Source organism: Cynara cardunculus (genome assembly GCF_001531365.2).
Source record: "Cynara cardunculus var. scolymus isolate 2C chromosome LG 13, CcrdV1, whole genome shotgun sequence".
Lineage (NCBI taxonomy): Eukaryota > Viridiplantae > Streptophyta > Magnoliopsida > Asterales > Asteraceae > Cynara > Cynara cardunculus.
The window spans coordinates 9,977,856-9,992,266 of NC_037540.1; the positions used below are offsets into that span (position 1 = coordinate 9,977,856).

General features: G+C 35.1%; 2 protein-coding genes across 3 annotated transcripts; one reads left to right on the forward strand and one right to left on the reverse strand.

Annotated features, from left to right (window-relative positions):
• The first annotated feature begins 3,311 nt into the window (after positions 1 to 3,311).
• LOC112525133 (probable pectate lyase 18) lies at positions 3,312 to 5,708 on the forward strand. The gene is made up of 5 exons (XM_025135101.1): positions 3,312 to 3,454; positions 3,548 to 4,277; positions 4,353 to 4,541; positions 4,733 to 4,941; positions 5,042 to 5,708. Exons 1-5 carry the CDS (start codon positions 3,354 to 3,356, stop codon positions 5,502 to 5,504), a joined length of 1,692 nt encoding a protein of 563 aa, XP_024990869.1. The 5' UTR covers positions 3,312 to 3,353; the 3' UTR covers positions 5,505 to 5,708.
• A 183-nt stretch (positions 5,709 to 5,891) lies between these two features.
• LOC112524506 (serine/threonine protein phosphatase 2A 57 kDa regulatory subunit B' beta isoform-like) lies at positions 5,892 to 11,586 on the reverse strand. Of its 2 annotated transcripts, XM_025134350.1 has the most exons (3): positions 11,430 to 11,586; positions 10,007 to 11,306; positions 5,892 to 6,701 (listed from the first exon to the last, which is right to left on the reverse strand). In XM_025134350.1, exons 2-3 carry the CDS (start codon positions 11,150 to 11,152, stop codon positions 6,375 to 6,377), a joined length of 1,473 nt encoding a protein of 490 aa, XP_024990118.1. In that variant the 5' UTR covers positions 11,153 to 11,306; positions 11,430 to 11,586; the 3' UTR covers positions 5,892 to 6,374. The 2 variants fall into 2 exon arrangements, with proteins under 2 accessions (XP_024990118.1, XP_024990119.1); XM_025134351.1 differs by lacking the exon at positions 11,430 to 11,586 and having other exon boundaries at positions 10,007 to 11,412.
• Positions 11,587 to 14,411: the final 2,825 nt, after the last annotated feature.

Consider the following 14,411-nt stretch of genomic DNA (forward strand, 5'->3'; position numbering starts at 1 on the left):
ATTACTTATTCTTATGTAATAATATTCGTTTTAAACAATAAACGTTCAATACACATGTTTTAAATTTAGTAATCACATTTGTTTTAGAGCATATGACATAAAGTTCAATTGATAAAAATATGAGTTGATTTTCTCTAAATACAAAACATGTACTGGTATGACGTCAGTCACCAATTAGTCTCAACCATTTTAATGAGTCAAAAATTGGGTTCTATGTGCGACTGATTGGAGTTGTCGATGACATTTTTTTACCTAAAAATATAACTGGTTTAGAGGTAAATTTTAAATAACTGTAATTAAAATATTATATAATAAACCATGAATAACATATTCACGTTTATAGAGTAAAAAAGTGAACATAAAATTCTCATTATTTCTTTAAAAAAAAGTCAAAAATAAGGTCTCCCGTGAAGAGGGCCACAATTTGGGGGTAAGTGATGGTCAAAAAGGTCATATCAACTTGCACTGTGTCCTAAAAAACATGCTTTTATTTATTTATTAATTTTCCCTCCAAATAAAAAAGGTAAGAAAAAAGAGAGTAAATTATGGATTTGGTCCAGTAATATGCGAGTTTTTATGAAATTGATACATAGACTTCATTGATTGCATATAACAACGAGTGATATATAGATTTTTACGGATTTGGTTTCTTGACCAAATGGTCGTCCAATTGAAAGTGTTTATGGGTTAACTCAGCCCATGTGCATAACTCACGAGGGTATTTTCATCAATCCATATTTCTCTCTGTGAACAAATAACTAAATAGTACATTGGTCTTTGTCAGTTTCTAAAACTCAAGAACACATCTAACCACCCTGATCAACCTTCTTCATTGCCAATCTTGTTTCTTTGGAAATGTAGTTCCCTGACCGCCTCACATTCTCCGATGAATCAGAACCCAAAAATCTTTCCATCTACATCTTTTTCTTCTTGTTATTCTCCACAAAACGAACCTCTCCATGTTCTTCTCATTTTTCTGGCAACCTAGAAAACCTCTCTAACTTTCTCGCTTGTTGTGGTGGACTCTTGTATCTTTTTGTGTCTAGCTTCTTGCTGGATCTGTTTTTTAATTTATTGGTTGGCTTGGTGAGGGTGATGGCCATGCCGAAGCTCTCTTCCTTGTCCTTTCTTTTTACTTTAAAAAAAAACCTCTCTAACTTCTCTTGAACTCTACATCATCTCTTCGTCGATTTTCCCTCAAAACCAAAACCCGTAACTGAAAACCAACCTCGACCTCTTAAGATTTAATATTGGTTTGGGGTTCGATATGGGTTTTTTAAATATAGATTTTAGGGTTTGTTGTTAATGTTAAGTGGAGAAGATCAAATTTTGAATGGGGAGGGAGTTCCAGTGGTATAATGCGGGTATGAAGGATAACTTAAAAAGTTTCGGCTCTCCAAATTTTGTGGCCCTTGATTTTAAAAAGAAAGGTTAATTAAAAATGTTAAAATTTAGGAAAATAAAAAGTCGATTTTACCCTTGAATATAACAGACCTCTTGGATGGTCGTTTGGTCGAGGGACCAAGCCTATGCAAAAAATGTATACCACTAGATGTTCTACGTAAAAAATTAATATGGACCAATGTCGTAAAGACAAGCATACCACAAAGAGCGAATCCGTAAAATTTGTTCAAATATAAATAACAAAAACAACAATAAATTACAAAGTAAAAAAAATAAAATAACGATTTTAAAAATAGAGGGATAAAAATGGTAATATTCATCAAAGGGACTAAAATCATAAATAAGTGTAAGTTAAAATAGTAAAACAGAATATTTGATGAAGAAACATACTACATTTCCCGCAAAGAATCTTCTTATCCACAGCCGCCAAAATCCACAAATTACAATCCAAAAAGCAAATTCCCCAAAATGGATTCACATCTTCCAACAATATATATATCTTGGTTTACACGAGACTAGCCTGTTTTATAAAACATGTTTTTATAAAACACGTATGATTATTTTTTTATACTTAAAACTTTACAATAAAATATTGTAAAGGTAAAAAATCGGACTTTTACAGCAAAAACAGCTTTTACAAAGTTTTGTTATAAAATTTCAAATATAAAAAAATGGTCACATGAAAATATACTGGTCTCACGTGATCCCAATTCTATGTCTCTCCATACAAGTATATATATTGTTGAATATATTCTTCAACTATTAATTTTTTTAATATTTATTTTGTAAATTTATAATATAAAATTTGATATGGTTTTAATATAAAAAAAATTATATAGCATCATCCTTATAAATATTTTCTAAACCGAACTTTCATTCATTTTTAAATCAAAACGCTCCATGTCATTCATGTAATAATACATCACATTTTGATTAATTTTAGTCTTTTTCTTTTAATATTCCACATATGTATATATACGCACATAACATTATATAAACTTGGGATTATGTGAGACCAAAGCTTTTTCGTGAGACCCGTAAAACCAATTCTTAACCCTTAGATTAGATCTACAATCGTTAAATCTGAACATTCACAAACGCCATGAGACTTCTCAATAATTACAAAATTGCCACCGTACAATTTAGACCATTAGATCTTTAATTTATAAAGTTGATCAATGAACATAAATTGATCTTATAGGTTTCACGTAAAACTCTTGGTCTCACGTGAACCATCCCACACAATATATATATATATATATATATATATATATATTTATTGATATTTGAAGGATAATGTTAAATTTGTATCGGGAAAAGTGTTACCTCTACCACCCACATTAAATCCTAATCATATCATTTCAAATTATTTACATGAAAAGCATATTTATTCAGCTGTATGGATAAATAAAGAATTCTTTTTAACCATGATTTTTGATTGGTTTTAGTTTGGACTTTAAAAATTAAAAGTGTCTGAAGATCCTACGTTCATATCTAAGGAGGAATAAAAATCTTCTTATGACCACAGAGGTTCAAATGCGATGACTCCGGACTACCCGCAAAACAGGTAATCGTCCTGAGAGTAATCAACTCACATAACGGGTTGGATATCCAGGTTAATAAAAAACAAAGAATTCTTCATCTTCAGATACCACCTACCTAAATAAACGAATAAAATTCACATAAAATAAAAAACATGCTAAATATTTTCTAGGAATGTTAATTTAATAATATTAATGAAGAAAAAATGTCATTTAATCAACTTCATGCTCCAAAATCTTATAAATCTTCACATTACTTTGCTTGTAATTCAATCAATCAAAACCCTCATGCATAAACTTAAACCTTAACCTATGAAATCAGATATCATTTAAAATGATTTTAACTTCTCCATATAAACCATCCCCCCTTCTTACCTTCCATTCAATCCTCAAAAGAAGGGGCATCAAATGTCTCCTACCAATCTATTCATCTACATTCTCTTAACTTCTATCAAGGCATGGGCATATCAACATCCACACCCTCATGACATTGTTCTGCATCTACAAAGGTTATTTACCATATTACCCTCCACACATTCCCCATCTGGGTTTCTTTCTTTTTTTGCTATGGAACTTTATGTTTTTCTGCTCTGTTTTTGAAGGAAACTAAATGCTTCAATGAGCTCCAGAAGAAGATTAATTGAAGCAAATCCAATGTTTCTTCAATCAAAAGATCAAACACCTTGCCAGACTGGAAACCCCGTTGATGATTGCTGGCGGTGTGATCCCAATTGGGCCAACGACCGCCAACGTCTTGCTGACTGCGCGATTGGATTTGGCCAGGCGGCAATGGGCGGGAAAGGAGGTCGGATCTATATCGTTACCGACCCGACTGATGGAGACCCTGAAAATCCACCTCCAGGAACACTCAGGCATGCCGCCATACAATCTGAGCCTCTCTGGATCATATTCGCCAACGACATGCACATTAATCTCGAAAACGAGCTCATTGTCAGCAGCTCGAAGACCATCGATGGTCGTGGAGCGATTGTGCATGTGACAGGGAAAGGCTGCATTGTGATAGAGAATGTTGGAAATATCATCATTCATGGTCTCTACATCCATGATTGCGAGCCATCGGGGAAGGCTAAGATTCGGGTGAGTCCAACGGATGTGGTAGGCAGGGGGAAATCGGACGGTGATGGATTGACGATCAAGGGGGTGAGGAATTTGTGGATTGACCATTGTTCTTTTGCCAGGTGTACGGATGGATTGGTGGATGTCACGGAGGGGTCCACCGCCGTGACGATAACCAACTGCTATTTCACCGATCACGATAAGGTCATGTTATTGGGTCACTCGGATGACTATTTGGCTGATGCAGGAATGCAGGTAAGTTATTGCCATGCAATACTCGGATATCGTTGGTACCTTTTATGTTAGGACTAAAAACAATTATGTGCATAGGTAACAGTAGCATTCAATCACTTCGGGAAAGGGCTCGTGGAGAGAATGCCAAGATGTCGGCACGGGTATTTCCATGTCGTGAACAACGACTATAACGAATGGCAGTTGTATGCCATTGGTGGGAGCGCAGCTCCCACCATCAACAGTCAGGGCAACCGTTTCATTGCCGCACCCCACTCTCACAAAGAGGTACATAACCGCTTCTTTCCTTTTTGTTGACACTTTTGCACAAGCTGAGGGTCTTCATGGAAACAACTTTATCCTTCGGGGTAGAGGACAGGCTTGTATACATCCCATCTTCCATGACCTTCTTTTGAGTGGGATATATTAGGTTCATTTGGTTTGGTTTTCAGAATTACTCATGAGGGGCGGATAGACAGGTGACGAAGCGAATGGAGGCGAAGGACGACGAATGGAAGGGGTGGAATTGGAGGTCAGAAGGGGACTTGATGGTCAATGGAGCGTTTTTTGTCCCCTCCGGTGCAGAACTCAGTACACAGTATGACAGGGCCTCCAGCGTGCCGCCGATGTCAGCCTACCTCATAAATCAACTCACTATGCATGCCGGTGCACTTGTAGGCGTCCCGAGGTATAAGTTTATGGGTCAACTTTTTTATGTTATTGGGTGCTCTTTTAACCATATGGTCTTCATATTCTGTGCCATTTGACATGCTACGGTTGTTTCGCAGCAATCTAGGTGATAATTCTCCCGGTGGCGGTCCTCCGGTGATCACTCCACCAGTTGAGGGTCAACCAAGTGGTGGCAACCCTAACATTCCTCCAGGCACCATGCCATATGACGGTGGCAGCTATGGCACCACTTATGGGACCACACCACCAGGTTGCTTTGTGTCTGGAAAAACACCAGGTGGTTGTATTCCCGGGAACATACAAGGTGGTGGCAATCCTGGGATGGTCCCAGGCGGTGGTTATGGGATGGTCCCAGGATCACCACCACCTGCAATGGTGCTACAAGGTTGTGGGCCCGGGATAATACCTTATTGCGGTGGTCCTGGCAGCAGAAGGATTTCAGGTGCATCAGGCAGCATTGGCACAATGGCACGCTCATCGATACCAACCAACATCTTCTTGTCTTCCCTAGTTGTATTATCACTGCACATGACCATGACTCACAGTGTTCTATTACAGTAACCGTTAAGAATGGAAGTGGCAGATTATGTGTAAATAATTGAAGGGTAGTAATGAAGGAGAAAAGATATTTCACGACTCGAGGATATTATACAATCTTTATATGCCCGAACAAGATAACTCGCCTACATCATTAAGGGGCAAGTTCAAATGAGAACCATAAATATTTTGTGAGCATAGGAACCAACTATTCATAATGAATAAGTGATAGGTATTCTTAATGGATACCATGAATAGTGAGATGCATGATGAATTATTTTTGGTTATTCATCATTAATAAATAATGAAATAGTTGGTTCCAAGGTTCAAAAAATATCTATGGTTATGCACCAGCTTCAGGTGCTAATATACACGAACAAAACTAACATGTAATAATGGTAAAATTAGCAGTTTAGCACCCAAAAAACCATTAACAGAAATTTGTATTCACAAAAAATATGAAATATGGTTCATTTGACCACAAAATTAGAGAAAGTTGAAGAACTTGTGTGCAGAAAACATCCCTATGATGTTAACATTGTGACCACCTTATACTTATTATTAACCCAATAACAATTTATCAACAATCATAACAACAAATAATAATTACTCTAAGGCGAAAGAACGGAAAGGAAAAAGAAAGAGCAATTGGTTGTGCTCTATGAGACTGTAGGAGAATGACTGAAGAAGATCAACTGTACCTCTGCCCTTTTGAATGTTAGAAAGAGGCAAGAGTCCAGGTGGCATCCTGTTGCAAGCATTGCGGAGAGTGAAGATGGCCTAGAAAACTTTGACAATCCAGATAGAGAGACAAAAATCAGAAACCACGATGGTAAAAGGGTAAAAATAGAAAATGTAAACGGAAAGTCCATTTTAGTGTTCTTCGATGCATTATCAATTAACCATAATTATATCATCTCCTCCTTCCTCTGATGCAATTGCCTCCAGTTTCTTCCAAGTCAGCTCACGTTGCTCATGCATTTCCTTGGTCATGGCTTCATTTTCCAGAAACCGATTACTACACTCCTCAAAGAGCTCTGCATCCATCTCGATGAACATTTTTCTGACATTCCCAGTCAAACCATTTATTGCTTGATTCCAGTGACCCTGGATATTCTTCTCTAAGGGTTCAAAGATGATGGGTAAAATGACGTCTCGATTCTGTGCAATCAAGTCCACTATGTGTTCATTGTTCCACCAGAAAAGTGCTCGTTCTGCAACCTACAAGACAACTTTACATCAACACTCTTTTGGATGCAAAATTTGGAAACTTAGAAGTGGCAAGTTTTGGACAGCAATGCAGTCAATTGTCGCTTTTCTCATCCAAGCATCAATGCATGACCAGGTTATGCGAAAAAATCAGAACATATGGACTGCAAATAATAATAACAAAACCGAATGCAACTGTACTAGGCAAAATCATGATGTTAGTAGATGACCTAATGAGCTGATTCAAGTGCATGAGTACCAATAGATTCTAACACATGCTGGATATAAGTACCACTGAGCTGATTTAAGTGGAGATCTATGAGGGAAGGGAGCTGGAGAGATTGAGGGTAGGGGTTAGGGTTAGTGAGTCGTCATAATGTGTGTAGTCTAAACCAAATCGAACCAACAAAATAGAAATATTATCATCATAGACAATGCCATGCATTAAATACATAAAATAAACACATACTTAAACTTAAACATCTTGTGTTTTTTACTTCTATGTGGACATCCCATAATAGGTTGGCCACATAAACGTAAAAAATACAACATATTTAAGTTTAAGTATGTGTTTATTTTACATATATAATACATGACCTTGTCTATGATGATAATATTTCTATTTTGTTGGTTTGATTTGGTTTAGATACACACATTATGTCTGTGTATAAAGTTTCAGGGACTTCTATCAATGTTTTTATTTTCCAAAAGAAGAATAAAAGAATCACAACTTCAGGTAAAAAAATTTCCCTTCCAAGATGATCACATTGAGAAACTAAATTAACTCTCTGGTTGTCTCTTTTTTACCCATCTTTGTTTTTCCTTTCCTTCTTTTCATCTCCATTATATTTGCCTAGTGGGAGGACTTGATTTTAGTTCTACCTTCTATCAATGTTCAAGTTGGAGAACATGAGAACTTATTTTTAGTGATTCACAACTTCACAAACAATACATATAATTCCCTGTCTCTTGTCCACCTCCAATATGTCTAACACCATTCTCCCTTATATTTTGTCTCTTCTTCCTCTTACTCATTATATTACCTCTTTGGACCACCACCTGGACATAAGAAAGAATTAGATGTGCTTATGATCCAGAGTCTCCCTGAGCCTCTTGTCCACCTCCAAGGCTCCAACATCGTTTCTCACATCTTTTATTAGGAAATGAGACACATTAACTTTTCTTTTATAAAAATGTCCATTAATGATCTCCTACATTGTCTACAAAGCCACAGAGAATGACTTGTTGACCCTCGATAACTCACATTCTAACATTCATTTCCTTTGTGCATAGATTAGATCTTAAAACATATGCATGTATGCATGTGTGAATGTATGACACATGCTTTATTTTATGCATTTTCATTAAAAATTTATGTAATATGATTGTTAGTTGTTTCAATCTTTTTTGTATACACACATACATACATAAGTAAACACACACACACCCCCACACCCACACACACACACACACACACATATATATATATATAGATATATTATAACGTTAGCAGGTGTTGCCCCTTCCTAATCAATTATACCATACATTCGGATCCCATGGTTCTATCTAATATGTTGTGATGGTGATATAAACACACATAGATTCCAAGTTGTGAAACAACCATGATCCATTGGACGGTTAAGTAAAACGCTAATTACATTGTTATTATGCAAGCTTCTTACCCTGCATATAAATCCAAGTAAAAATTAGTCATAGACAATGCACATGGGGTTCAGATATTCATATGTTATCTTTTCTAGTTCGTCATATCTCTAGATATTCTTACATGGGGCAAAAACGCCAACATAGGTTTTACCAGGGACATTCAACTACCCACTATTTCTCTTTATTCTCCACCGAGTAGATTTTATTTAATTTGCCTCAAAGTCTTCTCTTCCTCCCAATCTAATGGCAAACCAGTAGCACCGCTATGGATGCAACTTGTTTGCAAGGATCAACATGATCTTAGAGGTTCTTACCCTAATCTGGTTCTTTTAGGCTAGTATATATAATACAAATCAGTCCAAAACAATCCACACTTTTTCTCTTTTACGCTGTTGGTCAAGTCATGATGGATGTCACCAGAAAGTTAATGTTTGTTACTGACCATAAGAATGATGTGGCCTCTGTTCCAGCCTTCCAGGAAACTGAAACTTCAAGATGAGGAGGTGCTATCTTGTTGTTGCCTCGGATTCTAACATTTGGGGAAATTATAGAGAGGCAAGGCAACACCAAGGCTCATTTTCACATAATCTTAGGCATGTTGGAGGTGGACAAGAGGCTCATGGAGGCTATGGGTCATACGCACCTCTACTTTCTGAAGTCCAGGTAGTGGTCCGAAGGGGTAATACACTAATATGATGAGTAGAGGAAAAGAGACAACGAAGGGAGGATCATGTTAGTGGTGACAGTTAAAAAATTTAATACAATTTCTATTTACCTTTCTTTTTGTTTTAACTTTATGTAAATATTAAGTTACATCAACCGAACAACAGTTATTTGGAGGTCCTTGCAGTTTCACAATTGAATATTCTGGCCTTTAGATGTGTTGTACTGTTGTATGTAGTATTCATGAACAATCATGGTCTACAAACATCTTTAGGGCTGCGTATATGATCAATCTTGCTATTCAAACCATTTCAATAACTTATACAGAATCTCTTCTATTTGAAGAATGTTCACAGTTTATATCTAACAGAAGACTAAAAAACTAATAAATTAGGCAGAGATTTTACGAGCAGTAAGAAGCCAAGGTTGCATGCTGGAATAGTGCCTTAATGTGTGGATCAAAATATAGACGCCTATGGTTGAATTGGAGCAAAAGCTTCCCCCCCCCCCCCTTTCTAATACTCTATATAAGAGAGCTCGGTGCTCCCTGTATATGTGTCTATGTGTGTAACACGAGTGACATAATTGCACTAGTACCATAAGGTATTGAACTTCTTGTCATGCAATACTCTAGTAATCTCCAATCTTAAGCAAGAACAGGAAACAAAATTCGCTGTTGAATTGGTTTTGGCTGCATAGAGGAGCAGCGATTAATTATAACATTAGGTAGCATCTAAGGCTTACAATTTCCCAATTACCTTAACTTTTCAAAAGAAACACAAAACCATAGCTTTAATCCAGCCAAAGTATACTTTGTATCAAGTGAACGAAAACACACAAGTAGATTAGATAAGACACAGTGGTATAGAAGGAAATCCCCCCAATAACAGCTAACAGTGCCAAATCAAGACCAATAACTAAGCACACAATTATAGCACAAAACGGAAGCCAAAATGCCATTAGATAATATATTATCGGTAATAACCAACCTGGAAATTGGGGCTATTAATGCAGCGTCCAACCTGTCGAAAGAGAGGAACCATGCAGCGTTGGAACTCTGCAGGTTGCGTCGCATCCAGAACTTCTTCTAGCTCTCCAAGAAAGAGAATCTCTTTATTACAGTTAGTAACAGGCCAGTATTTCAATAACCCTCTAATAACAGGATCAGCCAATTTGTAATCTTTTTCAACAAACTGGGTTATGCAGTAGGATAACTGTTGATGATAATAATTGATAAACTTCGCCTTGTGGAGTGGTATAAGTGCTCGCACAAGGAACAGTTTATGCTCTTCCTTCATTGGGACAGCAAACCCATTTATTATGCTTCCAAGAATCTCCAACAATTCACCAAGGCCAGGCTGCCTTTCTGTTTCAAATATAAACCTATAAAAGATATTATTTATTGCCTTCCTTATGAAGGGGCGATGGACCATAAATTTACCATATACGCGATGGAGTATAGTCTTCAAATACTCCCGCTCCCTTGGGTCTTCTGAATCAAACAAATCAAGCAAGTTCAACACAAACGAATGATCAATAAACCGCTTAGCTACTTTAGTATCTGTATCAGGCGACACCACATATCTCAAAAGCAATTCATATACAAGTTGCAAGTGTGGCCAAGAGGGTTCCAAGTACATATCATCTTCTTCCGGGTCACCATCAATGGCTCCTGTATTCTCAAATGCCGCAGGAGGCAAAGGTCGAAATATATTCACCGATATCATCTTAACCATCTCTTCTTGCATGATCTCATTCATCTTACTCGAACCCGTCTGCACTAAATCAACAAGTTCCGAAAGGTTCTGCCTCTTAATCTCCTTCTCTTTAACTTTCTTCAATGCATCAGAAAAGTCAAACGGAACCGAACAGATATTCACCTTCTTAATAAACAAAACATGTCTTTCGGATATCGGTACATCTTTCAACATAGGTGTCACCTCAATCTCAATTTCATCAGTTTGAGGTGAAGGGGCTCGAATAACCTGTGACCTGGCATTAGGAAGCTGAGTAGGGGGGATAGCGGCACGTGAAGCATGGTTTACAGTCACATCAGATGGACCATTAGGTCCTGGAGGTGGTTCAATCACTTCGGGTTTGGAACCCTTTTTCATCCCCTTGATGATCTTCAACATAGCTACGAATTTTCCAAAACCTAATCCCCAAAATCAAACTCTCCGTATCCTATTATTCCCTGTGTAAACTTCTACTTCATTACAGTTTATACATCTATACCCATACCCATATCTATTCAGGTTCGTTGTAGCAATCAATCAACCAATTGAAACCCTTAAAAACACCAATTTTGGGAAAGAAAACGGAGTATGAGTCAAGGAATTATCTAGTTTCGAATAAGAATCAGTTAAAAAAAAGAAGAAAAAGTCGAATAACACAAAAATAGAAAGATTGTACCTTATTGATCAAATTGAAGGAATAAGAGATCCGAAAAGCGAGAGATCCAGAAATAGAAAGCATCTGCAGAATTAGGTTTTTCAGTTGAATGTAAGGATTAACAGGAATTCATGGATTGAAATTATGGAGATAATTAGGGATTGGGATGTTGCAATGAAGAAGGAGAGGGGGAGACATAACTATAATTATCTCCTTTAACAGAAAATTGAACACATCAAAAATGCAATTTTTAAAATTAAATTCCATATTTAATCATCGTATGCTCCTTTAAACGGCCTTTTATTTTATGTTTATTTTTTTTTTATTCTAATTATTTATTAATTACAATTTACAAAAAGGAAAAAGGTTGTTTATGGACCACCATATAATTAATGGACAGAATGGTTCAGTTTAAGAGAACAACTTTAAAGTGGTGAATGTAAAATATCTATATATATATATATATATATATATATATATTTAAAATGATTTATTTTGTTTTATTTGAATTGAAATTTATTTATATTAAGATGTATTTTTGTCTTTAATATCGATTTAATTTACTCATGTTGGTTTATTTATGTTTGATTAGTTTTTTATTAAAAGGTTGTTTACTAAATTTTTTATTAAGTTATGCATGGATTAATTTGTCTGTCTGGATAAATGGGTGTTGTTGTTTATTTTTTTTTATCTGAATCAACAGTCTGAATAACATAAATGACCGATTTACCCCTAATATTAATTATTTGAACATCAAAACAAAAAATCATAAAGAGACGAATGAGCAATAAACAAAACAAAATTATAAAATTCCATCTCATTTTCAAAATATGACAAATTAAAACTATAAAAATATTTAAAATGATGAAGTGAAAAGAATATCAAACAATCGTTTTTGTTTTTTTATAAGCGAATTCTGAAATTAAATAGTCGCGTTCTGGGTTCACAAGGTTGAGTTATATAAATCCGGAATACGTTGGGTTTTTTTTCAAAAACCAAGATTTAACATGTTATAGACGACTCTGAGATTAATTTGTCTGTATAAATTGAGAATGTTTTTGTTTATGAGGGTTTTTTCATAGATGTAAAGAACGTGTTTTTTAATTGAGAGAGACATGTTTGGGAAAGAACCTTATGTTTTATGCGTAGAACTCCCTAGAAGCTTATTGAATAAACCACCTTTTTGATATGAAAATTCCTAGACATTCTCTTACATCTGATTACTTGTTCTATTCTAAACGACTAATAAAAAAGAGACAAATGGACATATTCATAAAAAAATGAAATATATTATATAAAGATAATCAAATAGAAAGGATAATAGAAATCGATTTCAATTTCGAAATGAGAATTCTAGACAATATCATACGGTCATGTATAACTGACTGAATATGCTGTGAGTCTCGTTAAGCCCATTTAGCTGTTAAGTGCTAACAAACATGCCCTTACTAGACAACGTACATGCATCATATGTTATTTTTACCGGTCAACTAAAAATAAAACATGATAATGGTTCTTTCGTTACGATATTCAATTATTCTTCAGTTTTCTTGTAAAATAGTTGAACAACATAATTTAACGAGAATTTGTATACCAACTCTTTTATGTTACTTTCGTTTTTATACAAACTTCAAATTACATATATGAAAACTTATCATTTTTCTTTAAATTTTATTGACATTTTGAGTTTGCAGATAACACATGTCATGTTTAATTGAAAAGAATAAAAATTACAAACATTCAAATATTAAACTATTTAATATTTAATATATAAAAAAAACGAAAAACTAATACAAACATACAAATAAAGGAGTCGTCTGTAAGGATATTTACAAACGAAAGTACTGAAAAATGTTTCGGCAGTTTTTGTCGGTCACCGTCACCCTTAATTAACTAGAAGTATACAAAACTTAAAAATATAAAATTAATGCTTTATTATTAACTAGAAGGGTACTCGTGCAATGCAACGAGATACATCTTGATTTTAATGTTTTGTTCTATATTTTGGCTCTATCGATGTTATAATGCAATTTTATGTGGTTTTGAAAAAAAAATGTTTTTATTTCTGAATGAAATATAAATTTGAAAAATATTATAAAACTTAAAAAAAATAAGCGACATTAGTAATTAAAAAACTGGCTTAATATATTTCATGAAAAAACTGTTTCGCTTGGCCGTGATGAAAAGTTGTTTACTCCAATCTCCAAACTTTAAGATCTGAATTTCCTGATCGAAAAAATTAAGTAATTAAGATACCTGGCTTAATTATTTCATGATGGTGCCAATATCACATGGATTATTCTCCTTTCTTTTCCCCAAAAAATAATATTTAGGGGGTCTTTGGTACTGCTTATTTGAAACAACTTATGCTTTTCTATAAAAGTAATTATCAACTTATTATAAGTCAGAATGGTTTAACTTTTTCAAAAACTTCTTATTACCGGTTTGACACATGTGTAAGTTGTTTATCCAAACACTCAAAAGTGCTTATTACCGATGTCACACCAAAATAAGTCAATAAGTTGTTTTTATAAGCAATCCCAAATACCCCTTCAAATGGTTTAATATCAATTTGGCTTATTGGTTATCATAGAATCCTTTATCAAGAACTTCAAATGAACAATTTCAAGGAAAATTTAAGAACTATATGTATTACTAAAAAAACCTAAGCCCATCAAGTTGGGCCAGAAAGCCATACAACATGTCTTGGAAGAAAGTAGGAATGTATTTTAACCCTAAATAGTCCATATTAAAACCAAGGAAATCGGTAAAACGTACATCATCGTTGTCACGTCGTTTGCCGCTTGTCGGCCTTCGTTCATGTATATGAAAGCCCTTAACATATTACGCTCCATCACAAATGTAGAATTAGCCCGAAAGTTGAATGCCTATTTTTGTTGTTAAGGCTGTGTTTGATACGTGAAATATGACATGACAAAACTGTTATCTCATGATTGGTGTGACAACTAGATTAGGGGGAAAAGTCATAAAACCACACCTTAT